The sequence below is a fragment of the Pan troglodytes genome, chromosome 5, assembly GCF_028858775.2.
Source record: "Pan troglodytes isolate AG18354 chromosome 5, NHGRI_mPanTro3-v2.0_pri, whole genome shotgun sequence".
Classification (NCBI taxonomy): Eukaryota; Metazoa; Chordata; class Mammalia; order Primates; family Hominidae; genus Pan; species Pan troglodytes.
The window spans coordinates 173,635,496-173,658,444 of record NC_072403.2 but is presented as its reverse complement, the minus strand read 5'-3'; the positions used below and the strand labels follow the sequence as shown (position 1 = coordinate 173,658,444).

The following is a 22,949-nucleotide window of genomic DNA, read 5'->3' as shown; positions in this document are numbered from 1 at the left end:
GATTAATTCTTCTTTCCAACAGCTGGCTGTCCCAACTCCTTGATTAAAGAGCTCCATCACTTCAGGATTCTGGGAGAAGAGCAGGTGAGTGAGCATCTCAAAGGCTGCATCAGACTGTCATGAAAGATAGATGCTAATGAGACAGTTTGGGCTCCCCAGGGAGGCCGAGTATGTCTCTGACCCTGGGCGCCCTGAAATGGGGAAGAAAACCATGCTGGAGATATGTGTGAGGACACTTTTTTCCTCTTCTATCCATCAGACCTGACAGGTTATTAATTGCTACATCTGCTATCTGCCAGTGCATTTCATCTCAAGACTCAAGCAGGAAGCAAGCACTGCATAGTGGCAGATGAGCAAACAAATAAATGCAGAGATGAATTATGCCTGAGGGATCGATGGTCTTAGACATTCCTAAGTTGCTGTCTGTGGGTGGATGTGTGAGCTTTTTTTTTTTTTTTTTTTTTTTTTTTTTTTTTTTTTACCAGGTTTTTGTATCGGGTGTTTGTTATCTGTATTTCATGGCAGCCTTTTGTACACGGGTATGAACATGTGACGTCTATACAAAGGGTGACCATTTGAAGTGGATTATTTAAATGCTGTGTTGTGCTCAGTGAGGCATGTCATAATTTAAATAGATATGCTAAGTAAATAATTCAGGGTGCTAAATATTATATATATGTACACACATACATAGTATGGAATGCTTAAAAATACGTTTCTTGATCCCTATATGGAACTACAAACTCTGTATTAGTATGTTAAATCTAGGTGTCAAGTTATCCTTAAAATACACTAAAGAGTTGGCAAAAGGCTGATTGACCTAACTTCCAGTGTTATTTATTTTATTTTATTTATTTTTTGAGACAGAGTCTTGCTCTGTCGCCCAGGCTGGAGTGCAGTTGCATGATCTCAGCTCACTGCAAGCTCCGCCTCCCAGGTTCACACCATTCTCCTGCCTCAGCCTCCTGAGCAGCTGGGACTACAGGCGCCCGCCACCACACCCAGCTAATTTTTTATATTTTTGGTAGAGACGGAGTTTCACTGTGTTAGCCAGGATGCTTTCGATTTCCTGACGTCATGATCCGCCTGCCTCTGCCTCCCAAAGTGCTGGGATTACAGGCGTGAGCCATCACGCCCAGCCCAGTGTTATTTGTTTTTACTCCTAAAGATTGTCTCTGCCAACTTTGACCAGGAAATATGCAAATGGACATGTGGCAGCTCACTTTCATCAATGAGTTTTTGGTTTGTGTGTTTTTGTTTGGTGTATGTATGTGGCAAAGTAAAACTGCCCATTTCCAATATGAGAATAAAAACAAAAGGATTAGTAAGGAGAGGATAAGAAACTGGAATCACTGCCACATCCTGGAGTTAGAGAATTACAGTACATCCCCTTCATTTTTCTATATTGTGAGTTTCCAGAATAGCAGGCATAAATGTATATTCAAATACAAGTGAAATCAGTTATCCCGTATTGCAGGTAAAAGTTGACAACTGACTCTCCCAAACATAACTCCTTGTGAAGACACCTGCATCTCACAGCCATTTTCCAGTGAAAGCCTAAAGACTTCTTAAAGCAAGAATCACTGGTTGTTACCCTGACAATTCTGCTCAGATAATGGAGTCTTCTCTTCAAACTTGTACCAATATTTGCAGTGTTTCCATTTTTGTTTTAGAGTCCATGGGTAATTAGTAAGGAAAGAAGCCAACAGTAATCATCTCCTCAGATCTGCTTTGTAAAGGTCAGGTCACTTTGCATTCTCCTAGAAATTTAATTGAGCCATAATCAAAATTAATATCACTACGATTAGTTTTGGTAATATAGTGCATCAGAGCAATATTGATCTCTATTTCCTAAAACACAGACACACGCACAAACACACACACACACACACATGCAGACATACACACACTTCCTTCTTTCTTTCAGCTGATACTTACTGAGTACCTACTATGTGCTATATACCGTCCTAGGTTATAGGGATAGAGGAGTGAAAAATCTCCATATTCTACTTAGAGAAAACCATATTATATACACATAAACACATTTAGTGTATATTATGTTAGATGGCTATCATTGCTATGGAGAAAAAGGAAATGAAAAAGGACAGCGCTCAGGTGTGGTGGCTCACACCTGTAATGATAACACTTTGGGAGGCCAAGGCAGGCAGATCATTTAAGGCCAGAAGTTTGAGACCAGCCTGGCCAACATAGTGAAATAGTGAAACCACATCTCTACTAAAAATACAAAATATTAGCCAGGCATGGTGGTGCACGCCTGTAATCCCAGCTGCTCTGGAGGCTGAGGCATGGGAAGCATTTGAACCCAGGAGGTGGAGGTTGCAGTGAGCCAAGATTGTGCCACTGCAGTCTAGTCTTTGTTACAGAGCGAGCCTCTGTCACACACACACACACACACACACACACACACACACAAAACAAGGACAGTGAATACTGGAGGAAGAGGTGAAATTTTATATAAGGTGGTCAGGGAAAGTTTCACTGAGCAGGTGACAGGTGAATAAAGACTGAAAGGTATCCAGAGAAGCCTCATGGTGACATCTGGGAAAGGAGATTTCCACAGAGCGGATGAAGCAACAACAGAGGCTCCAATGTGATCATGTGCCTGGCTTTAACATTCATAATAGTCCAGAAACAAGTGTGACTGGTGGAGGGGAGGGGAGGAGGACTGAGCAAAACAAAGAGGAAGGAGCCACATTGCATAAGATAGGGTTGCAATAATAAAGTGGGAGGAGGCCAGGCGTGGTGGCTCACACCTGTAATCCCAGATCTTTGGGAGGCTAAGGCGAATGCATCACCTGAGGTCAGGAGTCTGAGACCAGCCTGACCAACATGGCGAAACCGTGTCTCTACTAAAAATACACAAGTTAGCTGGGTGTGGTGGTGGGCGCCTGTAATCTCAGCTACTCAGGAGGCTGAGGGAGGAGAATTGCTTGAGCCTGGGAGGCGGAGGTTGCAGTGAGCCAATATCGTGCCAATGCACTCCAGCCTGGGTGACAGAGTGAGACTCTGTCTCGAAAAATAATAATGATAATAAGGTGGGAAAAAATCCAGGCAGGTATCATGACCTGGGAGCCAAAGGAAGAAGGCATCTTTAGGAGGAGGAATCATGATCTGTGTCCTATGCTCAGCAAGAAGGACAAGGATGAGAAATGAGCACTGGACTCCACAATGTGGAGGTCCTTGGTAACCTTGACCATGGACAGTGAGGGGAAAGCCTGCCTCGAATGGATTCATGTGAGAGGTGAACCAAAGAGTGGGAGACTGCAAATACATACATTTTAATTTTGGCAACTGGGAACTTAGCTGAAGAGGAAAGCAAAGAAATGAGGTAGCTGAGGGATGGAGATAAGAAAATGACCTTCTTAATGGGAAAAATTGCAGCATGTCTATGTACTGATGGTAATGATTCAGTAGAGGAATTGGGAGACTGATGATGCAGAAGGGGGAAGGGATAATTCAGGAGCAGTGTCCTTGGATGTAGGCATGGGCTTGGACAAGAGAGTCGCCAGTTCCGCCTGGTAACAGTGGGGGAGACAGAATATGCAGGCACAGACGTATGAGCATTGGATTTGATGGTAAACCTTCCATAGGGTCTCTGCTGGTTGTTTCTCTTTTCTTGGTGTAACAGGAAGCTAGGTCATCAGCTGAGAGTACAGATGGGGGAAGAGTTTTAGAGGGAAAGGAGATGTATTAGTCTGGTCTCACATTGCTATAAGTAAATGCCTGAGACTGGGTAACTTATAAAGGAAAGAGGTTTAATTGACTCACAGTTCCACATGACTGGGGAGGCCTCAGGAAACTTACAATCATGACGGAAGGCAAAGGGGAAGCAAGGTACCTTCTTCAAAAGGCAGCAGGAGGGAAAAGTGCAAGCAGGGGAAATGCCAGCCAATTATACAACCATCAGATCTCGTGAGGACTCATTCACCATCACGAGAACACCATGGGGGGAATCATCCCCATGATCCAATCACTTCCACCCTTGGTCCCGCCCTTGACATGTGGGCATTATGGGGATTACAATTCAAGATGAGAATTTGGGTGGGGACACAGCCAAACCATGTCAGGAGAGGATAATGAAATTGTCATTTAGGAGGGTGAGGAGGGAATAAACTTGGGAAATGGTTGAATTTGGAGTGAGGTCAATCCACTGGGTGTTTTTCTGACACACTCATCTGTGTAGGCACAGATGCAGAAAAGGCACTGGCATTGAAGTTTTGCGGTCAAAATGTAACAAAAACAAGAGGGAGGCTAAGAAGCTGAGGGTGGATCTCATCTTACGGTGTTACAACAACAGTGTAAGCTGAGGGTGAATCTAAGGGAGTGATTATGACCGACCGTGAAATTTCAGCTGGGCAAGCAGAGAACCCAGATGAGAGAGAGGACAGGGAAAGTTGGTTACAGATGCCAGTGGCTCAAAGAATTTTTGGGATTTGAGTACTAGAAGGGTTGAACTGGACAAACAGGCATTGGCCAAAGAATGAGAGACTTCACATCGAGCTTGTGGAGGAGCTGCATGGTCAGCACCGACGAGGTCGGAGGAGGCCTAGGGAGGCTGTGTGTCTGATTTCAGATGGAGGACAAGGTGATGAGAGAAGTTGAGGTCATGGAATTGGGAAGTCGGAGAGTTGGGAGTACCACCCCTGTGCACGCTGAGATCTTCCAGAATTGTAAACTGAAGATTTGAGAAATGAGAGAGAGAGAGAGAAATGGATGTCAGTAGCTGACAGCAGAAGGGGAAATAGTGCATGGTGTAGGCTGATGGGTTGAAATGGAAAGTTGGAGGGCTTTAGAAGGAGAAAGGGAAAATGTTTTACTTACAACACTGTAGAGCAATGCTTTGTGGTACTGGGATTGCAGACACAAAAACATTTGAGGGTGCTGCAGGCGAAGTAGTGTCCTCGGGGACACGCCTGTTTCAGAGGCATGGGATCTGAGCTTCAATTCTGAACACATTTGCTATGCCTGAAGCATGGAGAAGGAGATAAGTCGGGACTTGGATGTGTGAGTGAGAGCTTGGAGGACAGTGAGACCTAAGGTCCGAGATGGAGAGATAACTTTGGAAATACCAGCATGTAGAGGAAATTTTAAACCCATGGGGATTCTCAGAAGAAGCCAAGAAAGAAGAGACCGTGATTGGATGAACCGTAAGGAACACCAGTGTTTGGAAATTGGGTAAAGAGCAGCAACCAACAAAGGAGACCAGGAAGGAACCTCAAGGAAAGTAGAAGACAATCCAGGGCCATATGGTGTTGAGGAAGCTGAGAAGGCAAGAAGGCAGGCCTTCCGGAGGAGGAATGGCAATTTGTGGTGTTGAGGAAGCCAAGAAGGCGGGTCCTCCAGAGGAGAATGGCGATTTATGGTGTTGAGGAAGCCGAGAAGGCGGGGCTTCCAGAGGAGAAATGCTGATTTATGGTGTTGGGGAAGCCGAGAAGGCGGGGCTTCCAGAGGAGGAATGCTGATTTATGGTGTTGGGGAAGCTGAGAAGGCGGGCCTTCCAGAGGAGGAACGGTGATTTATGTTGAATGCTACTGAGAGTTTGCAGAAGATGAGGTCAGGGAGCGTCCTTCGCCTGTGGCAAAAGTCACGAATGACCATAATGAGCAGTTTTGGGGGATGCGTAAGGACAGGAGCCAGAGTTTTATGGGATGAAGAGTGAACAGAAGGGGAGGATAATTCCTTCTAGAGGGTTTGCTATGAAGAGAAAGAGAAATGCAACAACCACAAGACAGTTCTTTAAAGATTGAAGGGCCACAACTTGTTTTACACTCACAGGAAGGATTCCATAGAGATGAATTACCTGGTAATTTGAGAGAGAGATCCGAGAACTGAAGAAGGGAAGTACTTTGGAAGGCAAGAAGGGCTCAGATCCAGCAGAGAGGGAGGAATCGGCCCCTAACAGGAGGAAGGCCACTTTTTGTGTTGTGAGAGGGGTTGGAGAGGGTGAGTGCAGGTGCAGGTGTGTTCATAGTTGCAGGGATGTGAAGAGGAGAGATGCAGTATGATGGCTCCACGAAGGCAGATGTCATTTTTCACTGCTGCGTCTTCCACATAGAAGAGTACTTGACACTTAGAGTGTGCTTAGGAAACATCTGTTGAGCACATCAGGACATCAGCCATGATTCCTCTCTCCTCAGTGAAATATAAAGTATGGATGGCTGGAGAGAGGCAGGTCCTACCTACATTGGTCTTAGGAACCAAAAAATTGGTGCAACTCCAAATAAAAGTAATAAATTCATTTTCTTCTATAACTACTTCACTATTATCCTAATTCTACTAATTATCATAACTATTACCAATGTTTATAAAAATATTTCTTACCCTTGCTGTGTAAAAACTTCTATCTCCTATGCTTTTGTAACTATCCTCATTTCATCTTTTTTATTTCACCCCTTTTTTCGGCGGGTTGAGGGGAAGAAAGTAGAGAGAACATGTCACTAGAGAAACACAATACAATCTTGAGGAAGTTGTAAGTGCCCATTTGAAGTTTGTGGTCCATTATTTAAGAGAAAGCCATCATGCCATTGTGTTCAGCTGCAGGGCTACACGCCCAGGGAAGGCGGAGGTGATGTTTTCCAGGCCTGGAATTTTGCCATCAGATAAAGAAGACCATGGAAATCTGTGTTTTCCAGGCAATGCTTCTGGTGGTAGATGACAGAAGCTGTCAGACCAGGAAGGAAGGTGGGCCTGGAGAGGCCCATGGCTGGAGAGGAAATATGGGGCCAATTAATTAGACGTCTTGATGAAGTTGAAGAATTTAAGCAATGTTCATACTTTAGCAAGAGATTTGGAAAGATAAGAGGTGATCATCAGAAAGAGACATATTTGGAATTGGGATTTCAGAGGTGGTACAGTTTCTCAGGATGACAGAGCCTGGGGATGGACCGTGCGAATAGAAGGATGAGAAAAAGGTCAGCAGGATGAGAAGGTAAAACAGAAAGAATAGATTGATGGTGGCTTATTCATACAGGAGTTCAAGTCCCCAGAATGATGACAAGAATCAGAGAAAAGGTGAGAACAGCCTGAAGCTACAGTCTTCAAGAATTAGGGGCTGCGTCCAGGAGATCAGGGGGCAGCAGTGAGGAGGTGAGGGTGAAGCATGGGTCTCAAAGGAGTGGTGGGTTTTACAAGGGAGAGGAACCCAAGCATTTGGGGGCGTCGTTAAGGAGCCAAGGGACAACCATCTTCACCTCTGGCCTTGAAAGATGTGAATATGAAATGAAAAGCAGCCTTCACTTGAAAAGGTTGCAAGGGAGATGGATCAGTTTCAGTTAAGTCAGTGTGGACAGGGAAACCTTTCAAAAGGCTGATTATACAGGGAAGTTAGTTTATCATGAACAGGAATTTCAGGGGACACAGAAAAAAGGCTTAGGAGAGAGGGAAGCATGGAAATTGGCTGATATTAGGAAATGTATGGACCCATATGGGACTGACAGTTTGGGTGATAAGAATGACAGGCAGCTTGAGCCTCTGAAGCAATGATGTGGGGCATGAGGGATGCATTGTGATGATCTTTGGAGGGACGTAGGTGGACATCCAGAGCACCTGGCTGTTGTTACCTGTGCTCAGGTGTGCCTTGGCATTAAGGCAGCTTCTCGGCTTTCACCCCGAAAGGCTTCCTCAGTGTTAGAGGCTTGTCCATTTCAGATAGTTATAAATATGAAGCCATCTAATACAATCCACATGATTTTAAAAAATATTTTGGTTCATCCAAGTTCTAATTAGATCATTAAATGCTCAGTGGAGCTAACCCATTTCACTGCCCCACTCGTAGCCTTACACAAAACTTCCAGAAAATGACATGTCACCCTTCCCTCAGAATCACCTAGAAACCATCGCAGTTGCTTCAGGACTGGACAAAGAGCTTCTAGAGAATAAGCAGAAAGAAGAGAGGTGAAAATACTGAATTCAGGGAAAGAAAAAGCCTAGGGAGCCAGGAAGGAGGATAGTGGCAGTGACCTGTGCCCCAGCTCCTTTCAAGGAAGGCAGAGGCAACGCTCATTTATCTGAGGGGCAAGGCTCTTGGATTTGCAGATTTAGGTGCTACCCTAACGCTGTTTCTCTGGGACGAGAGCAAAGAGTGAAATAATTTACAGCCACAGACAACCCTGCTTTCTGCAGTGCGCTCCATCAGGAGACGCTTCACCACCCTGTTTCCATAGTCTACAGGAGTCTCTGAAGTCACATCAGCTGTAGGAACTCTTGTGAGGAAAACAGCCTTTGTAGCCCTCCCCTGGAAGGGGAGCTACACTGGAAGTGGGTGCTGCTCCGTGTCACACATGGTGAGGGGACAAGGAAGCCAGTTGATTTGGATCTCTTTTCCAGAAGATTCCACAACTACTAGAAGATGAGATGCTTTTTGGCATTGGGTCACCTGAAATATCTGGAAAAAAAAAAACCAAAAACTTCTTAAACTGTGCTTCCGGATATGATCTGTTGCTTGTTTTTTTTGTTTACTGGTTTTTTTTTTTTTTTTTTTTTTAGGTTTTGTTTGATGTTGCCTCTTTGCATTTGATTTCAGCCATCTTGATAGTTTTTTCTATGCAATTAACAAGGTCCAGCCCTTTCTCTAGCCAATTCACTTCATCAGTAGCTGACAGATGTTCAGGGATGAAGAAAACATTATTAGCAACAGAATAGAGAAGAAAAACAGCAGGGTCATGGGGGCCACCACTTAGGCTGTCACAGATGCTCTCAGGCTAACTACCTGCAAATGAAAAAAAAAGGAAGATGAAGATTACTGACAATCTAAGGAGTGCTTCTTTTTTGAAAAAAATTTCTAATGCGTATAGAAAATGGGACATTATCTGCATAGCAATGAGAAATGGCTAAATCATAAGCTGATGTTCCTCTCTGATGTTATTATAGTTTTTTTAATCCAAAGAGGAAGTTCTATAATAAACTATTTTTCATTAGTTTCTAAAAGATGACAGAGGAATAGTGAGCTGAATTTTCTTTTTTTTTTTTTTGAGAAAGTCTCATTCTGTTGCCCAAGCTAGAGTGCAGTGGTGTGATCACAGCTCACTGAAGCCTTGAACTTCTAGGCTCAAATGATCCTCTCACCTCAGCCTCCTGAGTAGCTGGGACTACAGGTACATGTCACCATGCCCAGGTAATTTTTTTTTAATTTTTTGTAGAAATGGGGTCTTGCTGTGTTGCCTAGCCTGGCCTCAAACTCCTGGTCTCGAACGATCCTCCCACGTCAGCCTCCCAAAGTGCTTGGATTACAGGCATGAGTCACTATACCTGACTGAATTTTTTTTAATAGAAGGGAATAAGAGAAAGAGGCAGCTGGGTATTGTGGAAAGCGTGGTCTTGAAAGTTTCAGCCTTAGTTCTAATGCAGCACTGTGGGTTCTCTGCCTGTGTGGATGTCAGCAAAAGATGGCACTTCTTTGTGGCTCCCAGGCCACATCCATCACTTCACAGAGTGGACAGAGAATTAACCGAGCAGCAAAGTGTCGGTGCCGTGGTTTGGTTCACTGCAGTAGCTCAGTGAACAGAAGCCTGATCAGGACCCCTCTGCTCTAGGAGGGATTGAGGGAGAAGCCCAGGGAGGGAGTCCCCAAACTGCTTTTGGCTGAGATGTAACAAAAGCTATAATTTATGGAGTGGTGTGGGGAAGCAAAGGAGACCCCAGAGCTGTACCTGAGTGCCCCCAAAAGGATACTCTGGGAAACACTATGACAGCACAAAATCAACCTCCTTAGCTTGGAGGACCTGAAAGGGGGCCACATAGCTCCTGGATGGCTGGCAAGCATTGACTCACTTTGACAGAACATGTGCCATTTTTCTCAGACTTGAGTTTTACCTCGGATCCCTGTACTTCACATTTCTTGTAGTTTTTAAAATTAGATTCTTTTCTTCTTTTTCTATGAAAGCATGCAAATTAAGCATCAGAGTGAAGCAGCCTGTCCTCTCCTACAGAGGAGAGGCCTTTTGGATGGTGTTTCAGTGGTGGGGGATGTTTACGCTTGGTTTCCCCATAGCCACACTTCTCAGGTGACTACCCATGTTCCTTTAATGTACTTAACATGCAGTTAACAGCCAGCAAGAAAGGGGAAGTTCACTGGCCCTTCTGGGGCTTGAACGTGCAACTGTTCCTTCATTATAGAACACTTTTCTACCCAAATACAGGTCTCCTAACTGCCTGCAGACTAACAGAATACAATATCTATTTCATTATACTCTCACATGACCCATTATTTAAATTCTTAAAATACGAGTTTATTGAAACTTCTATGAATTTTATGCTTTAAAATGAATACTTTTTGTTCTTAAGAGAATCCATGAGCATTCACATAAAGACTGAATAATTTACTCCCCAAAGAAATAAAATAGAAAGTATAGCAGTGAGTCAGGATTCTGCCTGCATAATGCATACTAATGAAATGTATTTTTTGCTATAATCTGATAAAATACAGGAGAAAAACAGTTATTGTTTTCCTTAGGTTCAGAGTAGTATTCTTTGTGAATATTTACATTTATTTTCAAATATTTTTGCAAATATTGTACAATCAATTCAAAATTATTTTAGTTGTCTGTGGATTATTCACTTTATGAAAGCATATCTAGAAATTTGCAAACTATTTTTAATAGCTTAAAACTGTCAGTATAGTTTGACATGTAAATATTAGCATATCTACACACACACAGATGCTCACTGTGCGTTCCATAGACAAAACATGCATGAGTGATTTTTCCACTTTTGAGCTCAGTTGAGGGTGGACTCTATATAAACCCAGTTCACATTATAAATTAATCACATTCCTCCAAGTTAGTCTGTTTATAAAATGCTATTCAATATTGATAAGTAAAAAAAGCCCTTGGAACCAATACAAGAATATCAAGGGAAGTGTTTGTTCCCTTCCACCAACTGGGGTAGATTTATTAGTTACTTTACCATTATCACACATATTTTATACTGAGATAAATACAGTATTCTGTATTAGTGCTAGTTTGTCACAAATCTCCATTAATGCGCTTTCAACTTTGTGCCAGTAAATGGTTAAAAGGATCTATGAAAACTGTGGATTATATCTCGAAGGTAACTAAGTAAGGATCTTTGCTAATGATATGTAATTACATGACTAAATTATTTCCTTAGTATATTAAGCTTTCTACAAATACTAGCACATTCTTTGTTCCAGGTCAGTGTTTTTCTTATAAATGTCACAATGTTAATTTTGAAAAGTAATACTTTCAATAGGCATATTTCAGGTATTGTGTGTACTTTTTAATCATCAGAAATTCCCAGGCGCATATGTTAAAATATTTGTCTTCCTTTGAAAAAGGAATTGTATGCTCAAATGCTCTTGAGTTTATCATAAACAAAATAAATAACAATAATTTTTAATAAATTCCCTAGCTAATGAATGGAAAGGGGGACATAATTTTTAAAATTCCATCAATATTTGAGACCACTATGAATGCAGTCAACAAGAATTTCTAAATTGTTATTGGACTTTGTCCATACATTAACTTCTTCCTAGATAAAAGCTATTGTCATAGTAATAAAATTACCTAACTAAATTAAATAGACTAGGTGATGTGTTGTCAAATGAGAAAATAGTCAATTACTTAAGAGCAACTTATTTTAAAAAATTATTTATGTAGGTAAAATAATCCTGAGTTACTGTTATTAATTTCCATTGCTATTGATTATCTTATTAGAATTATTTAATTAATTGTCACTTAATGGAGTTAGATTTTATTAATTCATAATTATTTACTGTCTACAAACTATTGACAAGATACTATGCCAAACTCAGGGCATGTGGATGCACAAAAGGATAGAGAAATGAGTGCAATAGTCTGTAATAAGGTTTAAAGGGCTTGGAGCACTTTAGGTCTCATGCACTCACCAGATTTACCCAGGCAAAGGCCCCCCTCAGGACAAAGCCCCACACTGAGCAGAAATTTGCTCAAAATAGAAGAGAAAAAAAGGAAGGAGATAGTCCAGTTAAAAATGGGGTAACAGAGTTGTGAGATTGCAGAAAGGAAGCCCCCATATTTTTGAACACTGCCTAAAACACCAGAAGAGAAAAGTCTACAGCTTTTCTGAATCCTACCTCTTTGTAAAATTTCAGGAGAACTAATTTCATGTAAAACTGAGCAACAGCAAAGGAACAAGGTAAAACTCTAACAGAAAAGAAGCAAGGTTCAGTCCCGTACAGGGCTATTAAAATGATGCAGTGAATGTAGAACAAAATAGCATCCTTATGGACAATGGAAGAATGCCTCAAATCAAAGGAAAGCCAAAATAACCTTTTCAAGGTGAACCAAGTTATTAGGAAATTATTAGGAAATTACACAAATACATATAATAGACATTGTCTTAAAAGAAATAGAAAATGAAAAGTGAAGAAAATTCTAAAAAACACAAATAAGAAAATTAAAAAGGGATTTGAGATAAGCTGTTGGAATTAGAAGTGAGGTAAAGAAGATCCAATATATGTATACTAGAAATGACATAAGAAAAACATCAAAGCAACTGAACAAAGTGAACCCTAAAAACTAAATTCAGTACAACTTTCCTGACACAGTATGCTTGTGAAAATTGATCCAAAAATGACCAGCACCAAGATATACTCTAACAAAATTCCTGGATTCTAAAGAAATGGAAAAAAATTCCTTGGGCATCTAGGCAAAAGAGGGCAATTAATTTACAAAGGAAAAAAACATTATTTTCAGGCTTATCCATAATATTTTATACCAGAAGAACATGAAGTAAGAGATTTCAGATACTCAAGGGGGAAGTATGTATAAATATAAGTGTGTATGTGTGTGTGTATATATATATATACATATATACACACACACACAATCCCTGTATGTATATCAGGATTGTATATTCCTTATATGTATACTGTAAGAAACTATAATTCCATATATTCTTTTTATGTATAATATAAAGATTTTTTATGCAGCCAAACTCATTATCAAGAATAAAAGCCCTAAATAAACTGTTACTATGGAAGAACTCAGTGACTGTATTTCCCAGGAACTCTTCCTGAGGAATTTACTGGAGAACAAGATTCAAGCAATCAAAATTACTGGGAAAACATCAACCATCAACATAAGTACTGATGGTTGTGCCTGCATGCGTGTGTGTGTGTGTGTGTGTGTGTGTATAGAAGTAAGATAACATGAAGGTTAAGAGAAAGACAGCATAGTTTGAAATGGCCACATGTGTTAACAGTGTGGATACAGTATAATTATTTTAAAAATTTTGTGGGAGAATGAGTAGAGCATATGAAACCATATTTGAAGTTTTCAGAAATCATAGGCACAATGATGGTATTGTTATTCTGAAATTGTGTAATGTGAGAAAAAGCAAATGAGCAATTATGGAATATTGTAATTATGTCATCTTCTGTGTTCTTGAGAACCAGTGTGGAAGAAAGGAGCAACAGAGGTAAAACAGAAAATGTTAAGTAAAAACCTTGTAGTTCTGAGATACCTGTCCTTCAAAGTAAGAACTGAGAGGACTTAGAAACAATGACTAACTTAGGACCACTGAACATGCCTAGCACCCAATTTATGGTCTTGAAATTTTTAAGAAGCAGTGCTTCTTTTAAAAGTAGGCAGTTCCTGGCCTGGAGCAGGAAATGTGTAAGATGAACCTGAGTAACTTTCCATAGCAGATAGCGAGGAAGCTATTGAATGGTGTCAGGATCATGTTATGGAAACTCATCTTGATAGGATTGCCATTGGCCAGAGATGAGATAGTTGTGCGTCAAGAAGGAAATCACTGCATTGAGCTAAAACACACTTAACACATAATATGTTTAAGTTTATGAGTTTATAAATGTTCATTGAAAAAAAAGATTCAAATATTTTATCCTGCCTTTCCTATTCAAACAATACCACTGGATAACCAAAAAATAGAAGTATTCTAACTAATAAATGAAGGAATGTTTGAATTAAAATATCATTTTTCAATCCCAGTAAATTAATCTAGTTACTGAATATTAATGACTGCTAAGCTTTCAAGAAGAGAGAAAGACATTATGATCTTCCTGATAGAAGTACAAAACACCATCTATGAAGTAGTATTACAGAGAGACAGAAAGAAGGAAGAGGAGAAAGGAGGACAGAGGGATAGAGGGAGGGACCAAAAAAGGAGGAAGGGAAGAGAATGAAGGAGGAAGGAAAAAAGGAGGAAAAGAGAGGGGGTAGGGAGAGAGGAAAGAAGGAAGGAAAGAAGCTGAATTAAATGAAGCCTATAGGCCAATTATCAATTTATAGGAAAAAAATTATCAAGGTGCATTATAAACTGCAACATTGGATACAATCAGCAAAATGAAGACTGGGAAACTCTGTAGGTCACATGTCCTGCTTTCTTCAACAGATAAATTGCAAGGAAAAAAAGACAATGGAGGGTGATGGACTAAACAACACATCTTCAAAACAGACAAAATGAACTGTAGTGTTTAGAAATGAACCTTGAGTGATAAAGAAAAACAAGAAAGTGATTACAACTTTGGGAGGCTGAGGCAGGCAGATCACAAGGTCAGGAGATCGAGATCATCCTGGCCAACATGGTGAAACCCCATCTCTACTAAAAATACAAAAACTAGCTGGGTGTGGTGGTACACACCTGTAGTCCCAGCTACTCGGGAGGCTGAGGCAGGAGAATCGCTTGAACCCAAGAGATGGAGGTTGCAGTGAGCCGAGATTGCGCCACTGTACGCCAGCCGCGTAACAATGAGACTCCGTCTAAAAAAAAAAAAAAACCATGGTGTCTTTTAGGAAGGGGTGAAGGTGTTGTGATGAGAATAGATACATGGAGGGCTTCAGGCGGACCTGGTAAAGTTCTGTGTCTTGGCCTGGGTAGTGTTTAAAAAGTTGGTCACTTTATAATGTATTAAGCTTATTCTATGTGATATTTACAATAAAAAGTTTTTTGTTTTTTGTTTTTTGTTTTTCAATGTGGAAGGATTTGGACAGGTCAAGACAAAAAAGTAGGTTGAGCAGTTTGGTGGTGCAGAGCTGAGGGAGAGGGGCTTGGGGGAAACTGAGATCATTCAGTCATATGCGGGTATGCGGGAGGTGAACAGAGCTGAGGGAGAGGGGCTTGGAGGATCACCGTGAGATCATTCACAGTCATAGGTGGAGGTGAACAGAGCTGAGGGAGAGGGGCTTGGAGGATCACCGTGAGATCATTCACAGTCATAGGTGGAGGTGAACAGAGCTGAGGGAGAGGGGCTTGGAGGATCACCGTGAGATCATTCACAGTCATAAGCGGGAGGTGATCGAGAGATGTCCCGCTTCCTTTTACAGTTCCGGCAAAACTCCAACCAAACTTAAATCCACCATTCTTTCTACTTTGCCTTTGCAGCTCAGTGTTGGTGCAGAGAAACAGAAGACTCTGCTCACGAGTTTTCCTTTAAATTCATCATCTCTGACCTCAGGAGGGCCTGGGTGCCGCCCAGCAGTGATACCGACTTCCTCCGCCCTCCCCTTCCTTCATCACTCATACGTTTCTTCTTCCTCAAATCCCAGTACCCCCTCTGCCTGTCTGCACCTGGGCCTAAGCACTCAGCCGGGCCTCCTCTTCCTAAGGATGGCTGCCTGCTCTCTGAAGGCCAACCCTCCACACATCCTTTAGATCCTCCCCTCCAACCTACTCAAGGACAGAGCTCTTTCTCTGGCTTACACTGTCCATCTGCGCTTCTCGTCTCAGTCCTGCCTTCAGCATAGTATCATATCGTTATTTCTCCATTTTCGAAAATCCTTTACAACCCCAGAGTCCTATCCAATGGCCACCCCCATCTCTGCTCCCTTTTTCCGGCAAACTCCTTTAAAAAAGTGTCTATTCTCACTTCTTTGAATTTCTCTCCTCCGAGTCTTTCTGGACTCCACTCCAAAGGCTTTTGGCTCCATGACTCCACTGAAATGACTTTTCAAGACTGCAATGGCAGCCACACACCCAGCTGCAACCACAGCTCATCATGGCAGCCTCCTTGAGATGTGTTCCCTTGGCTTTCGGGACACCTGAGTCCTCCTCAGTTTTCACCTGCCTCATAGGCTGCTGCTCCTCATTCTCCTTTGCTGGTGTTTTCTCACCTTCCCTGCAGAGGTTGGATAATCACATCTGACCTCATAACATGGTCAGAGTGTCATAGATCTAACCTAGTGTCGAGCTTTACGAATAATTTCAAGGATGCAGGTAATCCTGAGACTCAGGCAGGACCTGGAGACGTTCAGGTCGCCAGCGCGCCTCCCCAGGTCCTTCCTGGGCATTTGGGGCTGTGCTGTGGGCAAGGGTTATGTATGAAGCCTCTGAGAAATCTATGCAGTAATCACTCACAGGCAATCTGTCAGTTACATAAACTGTCTCATCATTCATTACTTGATGAAATATCTTCGTTGTATCCTCTGGTAATTGCACAGCTTATGACACTGTCCAGAGAACCTTACCCCATAAATTCAGAGATGCTAGTTTGTTTGCCATCCGAACTCTTAGACCTCTTTTCTGGTAAAGGTGCTGTATGTGTATGCCATTCACACGTTTACAAGGAGGCCAGGTCATCTTTTTCTTTCTTTCCTGGGGACAGAAGAATGAGAAAATGGATTAGAGGCTCAGGCTAATGACTTCAAAATTTGTATCTAGGACCCATGCCTTTCTCCTAAACTACACTTATTTATTCAATTAGATACTGGAAATTTTGACATCGCTGTGTAATAGCTTATCAAACTGAACATGAGCGCAATAGAAATAATTATTTCATGCCTCAACTCCCTACACACACACACACACACACACGTGCACACACACATACCCTTTCTTCTACCACAGTTGTCCCCACCCCCTACCCGCCTCCTGTCTTCTCAGGAAACGGGGAACCACACTCCACTCACAGTTGACTCCTCTTTTCCTCTCACACCAGGCATCCAACCTGACTGAAAATTCTGCAGTTTCTCCCTTTAATTTATACCCACAATTCAAACACTGATCCTACCTCCAGCACTACCTTCCCGGTTCAAGCCAGTGCCATCTTTTGCATAGATGTTGACATAAGCTCCTTGCTTATGTCATAGAGGTTGACATAAGCTTCTCTGCTTCCTGCCTACACCCTGGCCCTCCAGAGGGTATTCCGAACATAGCTGCCAGGTGGATGTCTTTAAAATATTAGTCAAATTATGTCATGCCTCAGCCTCAGAGTTCTGCAGTGGTTCTGGTATCTTCCAGAATAACACCCAGGGTTCTGAAAGCAGCTGTCAGGGAACTACATATTCTAGATCCTCACAAACTCTCCAACTTCACCTTCTGTTTTTTTCCCTCCTTGTTCACTCTGCCTCCGCCCCACTGCCCCCCTTGTTGTACCCTGAACAGCCAACCACATCAGCACACTGGGGCTCTGGCCCCTTATAGTATTCTCTGCTTGTCTGGAATGCTTATTCCCCCAGGGATCCATATGACTTGCATTTCTAATCTCCTTCAGACATTTGCTTAAAGGCACCTGCTTTGTAAGGCATTCTGTAATCACCTCTTTAAAATTGAAATCTCCACCTTCTTTGGACTCTCCCTCTTCCCTGTTGATTATTTTCTTCCTCACTTAGCACCATTGGAAATCCTAGACATTCTAACCTCTCGGTATTGACTGTTACAGTGCTGTGGATGAAGGCGGAGAAGTTTGTTCATTCACTGCTGTATCCCCAGCGCCTCGATAGAGTCTGGAATGTAGTAGGCTCTCAATAAATGTTGCATTATTTAATTAATAATTGAGCAAACCTGTTTGACTTGATCTGAGTTTATATTACAAATAATGTAAGATCAAAAATGTAGGGCTGCCACAAAGAAGACCTTGAAAATGGTCTGATGGAGTTTGGAATTTATTTGCAGGCTGGGGAAACCATTAAAGGAAATTGAGCAAAACGGTAACAGGAAGAAATGACGTCAGAGACACAAGAAATCATGCTTTAAGAATAAGAATAATGATAAAGGGAAAATGTGATTGTTTAACATTAGCCTTCTTCTAGCTCATTGATATTGTGTGGGCTGCCAATATTATGAGGTGGAATGCTGGGCCAATTTTCAAAATAAGTATAAAACCTTGTTGAATTTTAAATAGAGGCATGAAAATATATTGCTTTATAAGATTGATAGCGATGTATTAAAAGTGTTCATCATTTAATACCTAAATATGTTCCCCAAAATGTATATGAAATAAGATTGTTAAAATACAGTTGGTAGAAGCGATCTTATAAAATACAAAACTTTGGAAAATCTATTTTCTGAAGACAAAGAAGCAAAAAGCAAATGCACTTATATGTCTTGCCAGTTGAATTTGGTAGACTTTTTCTGCATTGAACCATATTCATCCTCCCCTATCAACCCCGTGGCCCTCTCCCTCCCCCTACACACACACACACACACACACACATGCATTATTTTACTGAAACTGGTTAAGCAAGAAATCCCATGCACTGTAGCTCCTAACCCTTTGGCTGAAATATGCAGTCAGTTTGAAAGCTCAATCTGCTTTTTGGGTTTTGCAGTACAACCGGTACCAGCAGTATGGTGCAGAGGAGTGTGTCCTGCAGATGGGGGGCGTGTTATGCCCCCGCCCTGGCTGTGGAGCGGGGCTGCTGCCGGAGCCTGACCAGAGGAAAGTCACCTGCGAAGGGGGCAATGGCCTGGGCTGTGGGGTGAGTACTGCCCACACCCCTGGGGCGGTGTGTTCCTGTCCTTGTTTGCTTTTGCACATGGGCTGGGATTATATTTTTATTTTATTTTCATTTTCCCTTTGGACTTAGACATCTTTGAACTTACGTATAAGAAAATAGATTTTAAATTCCTTTATAGGACTCCAGATTTGAAAATTTATGTATTTATTTTGGTGAAAACGGTTATATGAAGATTTTCTGCTTTGGTTGCTTATGGAAGTATTTACTTTAAGATGCTGTGAGCCACTAGGCCAGACTTTTAAACTTTTCTCCCAGCACTCAGCTGATCCAGAGCAAAAATTTATTCTTTCTTCAGAGTTGCCTTTAAGTAGACAGGAGTGAAGGAGAAAGAATTCTCCATCAGTGACGTCTTAGTGACATTGTTTGCCTGAGTATTTCAAGAAATAAAATGAAGGTTAATGTGGAAAACTTGAAATGTTATTATGTCATAAAAATCATTTTAAATAGAGATGAACAAAACTAATGGTGTCTCTTATGGAAGCAGAATAAGAAATGTGGAAAATGTTTGTTCTAAGAGGTCAAACCATGTGACCTGGCCGGCTTTTCAAATGAATCTATGGCTGCAAGCTGATGGCTCAAGGGGGGAAGAAGCATAACTCAAACACAAAAAGGCTTACTAAATTATAGGTTAAAATGACAAATGGATAATAATCCTGATATTAAATTTCATGCAGCCTGGAAAAGTGAGAAAGTGTATGTGCATATAAAAGTCTATTGAATTTTGATGAGAAACATTTCTTTTAAAATTGCAACTTCATGAGGAGTTTTGTGCAAGAAGGAGCACAGATAGCAGAGTTGTATTAGCCAGTCTTGATTTGGGGCTGAGCGCTGTAAGTCATCTAGAAATAAATTAGCATTGGTTCCCCTTAGTAAAGCTTCCTGTATGTCATGCAGTGGGGCTCATAAAACCCTGGGTTGAGCAATGGAGTAGAGGAAGTGGAAGTTGAAAAATAATGAGATACCATGGTGCCTAAGTGGAAAGAAATACCTCTGGATTCATAATCGTGATTGCATTAGAATGAAAACTCAAGTGTTTACTCTCCCTGGAGACGATGGAAATCAGGACACACTCTCCAGCCTTAGTCATCATCATGTGCTGAATTATCTGCAATGATTGTATGTGGCCTCAGCAGGTTGCCAACCTCTGGGATCAGAATGCTAGCAAATGTTATCTTTTAAAATGAGCTTTTAACGAATTATTTTTAACTACTGGCTAAATTGTGTGCTTCTGCCTGCTAATTGCCTACTGTGGTTCCATCCTCTAAAGCTGGATTTTAAGATTTTAACTTTTCTTAGGAGGTAGAGAATTTTGCTGGCCCATCTTTTGCATTTGGTTGTTGACCTTGCTTTAAGAATGTTGAAGGGTTTATGTAATGTGAAATCTTGAATATCTTTATCTTCCCTTTTTTATACAAGTAAATTATAAGTAAATAACATACATACTTAAGCTGCAAATCATGACAAATTATTTTAGAAGTGAATCAAAATGCTGTAATGTCTTTGGATTAGAAGAGTTTGCAGGCAACTTTACTTAAAAGAGGATAGTTACATTCTCAAGGTTTCTTTGTCCTTTGGCAATTGTAGGTAGCGTATTCTTAATTTATCTTAATTTGTTTTGATTTGTTGGTTTTGGAGGTGTGTTTGTTGGTTTGTGTATTAGTTATCTATGACTGCATAGCAACTCCAAATTCTAACAATTTAACAAGATAGAAATGTATCATCTCACAGTTTCTGAGAGTCAGGAATCACCCGTGAGTGGCTTTGCTGGGTAGTTCTGGCTCAGGGTTCCTCCTGAGTTTGCAGTTTAGCAGGGTTACAGTTATCTGGAGGCTTAACTGGGGCTGGAAGATCTACTTCCAAGGTAGCTCATTCACATGACTGTTGGCAAAAAAAGTCCTCAGTTCCTCACTGGCTGTTGTCAGAAGGCCACAGTTCCTCACCACATGGCCCTTGTCTTAGGCTGTTTGTCCCCATGATGGCAGCTGGCTTTCCCCAGAGCAAGTTGTCCAAAAGAGAGAACAGAGAGAAGCTACAGTGCCTTGTAGGACCAAATCCCCAAAGCCGCACCTGTCACTCTCACTTTATTCATTAGAAGTGAGATACTAGATCCAGCTCACTCTCAAAGGGAAGGGAGTTGGGCTCCATCTTAAAGAGTGTCAAAGAATTTATGAACATATTTTAAACCACCACAGTTTGCAATTTGAAGAAGCTGAAAAAAGAACAGAGAAGTGATTTTCTAAAGGATGCACTGAACTGTATGCCTTCCTTTCCCTCCCTGTCTTTTTGCCCCAGTCTCCATACACTTTTGCAAGCTTATGTCCATTCCCATTGCTTTGGCTTCTCAGCAGAGATAAATTGACTTCATCATTGCCCTTTGTCTTCAAATCCCAAACTTTCACAGAAGGATATTCACCTAACTTGAATGCTAAAGGAATTCCACAGTGATTAAAAAAGGGTGGCGTTGAATGTGTGAAGTTCAAACCCTGGCTTCACAAACTACTTGTGGTTTTCATCTTTCTCGGTTTCCTTATCTCTAAAATAGGGTATATATGAGCAACTCTGTATAAAACTATTGTGCATACTAAATGAGATAATAAGTGTAAAATACTTAGAATAGTTCCTGGCATAGAGTTAAGTGCAGATTTATTTAATATTTAATCAAAAGCTTAATGAATATTTATCCAAAGCTCACCCAAAACCCAACATTCAAGGAAGATTGCTTACATGGCATTCATTGGATATACTCTTCCAAACAGTCTAGAATCCAGGATGTAGCCAGATCTACGGCAGGAAACTGGGCACCTAGACCTTACTATTTGTAGCCTTTCAAATAATTGCTTTTCCTAAATACTACTTTGCCACGATGCCATTTGTTTATATTGTGATCGTTACACAGGAAATGTGATGCCTGTGGTTCAGGACATCCCAACAGACTTTTCCACAAGGAACCATGGTGACTATTCAAGTCTGATCTGAGTACCAGGCACATTTATGCTTGTCCTGAGGAAAGTTGCCTTTAAGGATGTTAAACCAGCTGATAAGGTTTTCCTCTGAAAGTTGACTGCTAGAAAATCTAAAGCTACATCTGTGGGCTCCCTATAGCATATATAGAGGTCATAAACACAGTGGATTTGGAAACTGGTTTCCTGGCTTTACTTGTTTCCTTCTTTCTCTTCCCCTTTTCCTGATACATGTTGTTTTGCTGTGGTTTGTACAACCTTGTAAGCTGCCCATCTTTTCTGGGTTTAAGGAGTGTAATGGAAAGCCATTGTCTGGAAGAAATTGTGGTTAGATTATGTCATTTCAGAAGTAGAACATGGCCAAATACATAAAAGTTAGAAGAAGGTGAATCTCTTTTTACTCTATGCTCTAACAGTATGGACAACGAAGAACAAAATAAGCTGCCTCAGGGAGAAGTGAGTGCCTCATTCAATACATCGTTCAAGGAAAAGTCATTGGTAGCAAAGCTATAGAAGAATTACAGAGTTCTAGATGTGGAAAAAGCGCTAGACGTCATTAACTCCAGTGATTATCAGGATGTGGTTCACAGATTTATTGTAAGATGCCTGTGAATTCACCCGTGCTTAATTTTTTTTCCCTCAATTATCAAGATAGAAAAAGTACAACTCTTACCATGTGGGTATGCAAGAAATGTTAGCTGTTACAAAAAAAATCGTGTATAAAAAAGTTGAAAACCAAATTCTCTGTCATTTGTGGGATTTAAAATTGTTCCCAGCTAGACACCCATGTGTTGAGCTCTGGGCTCCAGAGGATTCTAATCTTCTAGTCATTTCACCCACGACCATGTGCCTGGGTGGTCTTCCGCACAGCTGTGGTTTCTGTTGTATATCCTTTCCATCTGAAGGCTTCTGTGTCTTTAGTTGGGCTTCTGTGTCTTTAGTTGGGCTTCTGTGTCTTTAGTTCAGCTTCTGTAAAATAGGTGCTATAGTTAGTATTTATGACTCTTTTGTTCAAACATATGGGAATGTCCATTGGAAAATCAGATTCCAGACACTTTGCTCCACTGTGTCACAGGCTTATCTGTTCCCCGAGGAGCAATGTACCTTAACTAATAAATGAAGACAGGGATTTCCATTTAAGTGATGATGTCAGTTCACCTAGGAAAGGCCTGATAAATGTGGGGTGGATCCAGTAAATTTATTACCATTATAAAGAATTACTTGAAAGTACTACCTCCCAGAATTCAAGCTGCAGTGTTACACTGGTTTCCTG

The 22,949-nt window shown here is 41.2% G+C and overlaps 1 protein-coding gene and 1 long non-coding RNA gene across 7 annotated transcripts in view; one reads left to right on the top strand and one right to left on the bottom strand.

The window, feature by feature from the left end:
- The window catches only part of PRKN (parkin RBR E3 ubiquitin protein ligase), a 1,411,643-nt gene that overhangs the window by 1,162,498 nt on the left and 226,196 nt on the right, over positions 1-22,949 (top strand). For all 6 annotated transcript variants that reach the window (XM_054686972.2, XM_001153913.6, XM_054686973.2 and 3 more), the window contains 2 exons: positions 23-84; positions 18,528-18,677. In XM_054686972.2, coding sequence (XP_054542947.1) covers positions 23-84; positions 18,528-18,677 — 212 coding nt within the window. The remainder of the gene's footprint in view (positions 1-22; positions 85-18,527; positions 18,678-22,949) is intronic.
- Positions 2,451-17,067, bottom strand: LOC107975455 (uncharacterized). The gene is made up of 4 exons (XR_008548852.1): positions 16,988-17,067; positions 16,446-16,572; positions 14,623-14,741; positions 2,451-8,728 (listed from the first exon to the last, which is right to left on the bottom strand). It is a non-coding gene; the product is annotated as an uncharacterized LOC107975455 (long non-coding RNA).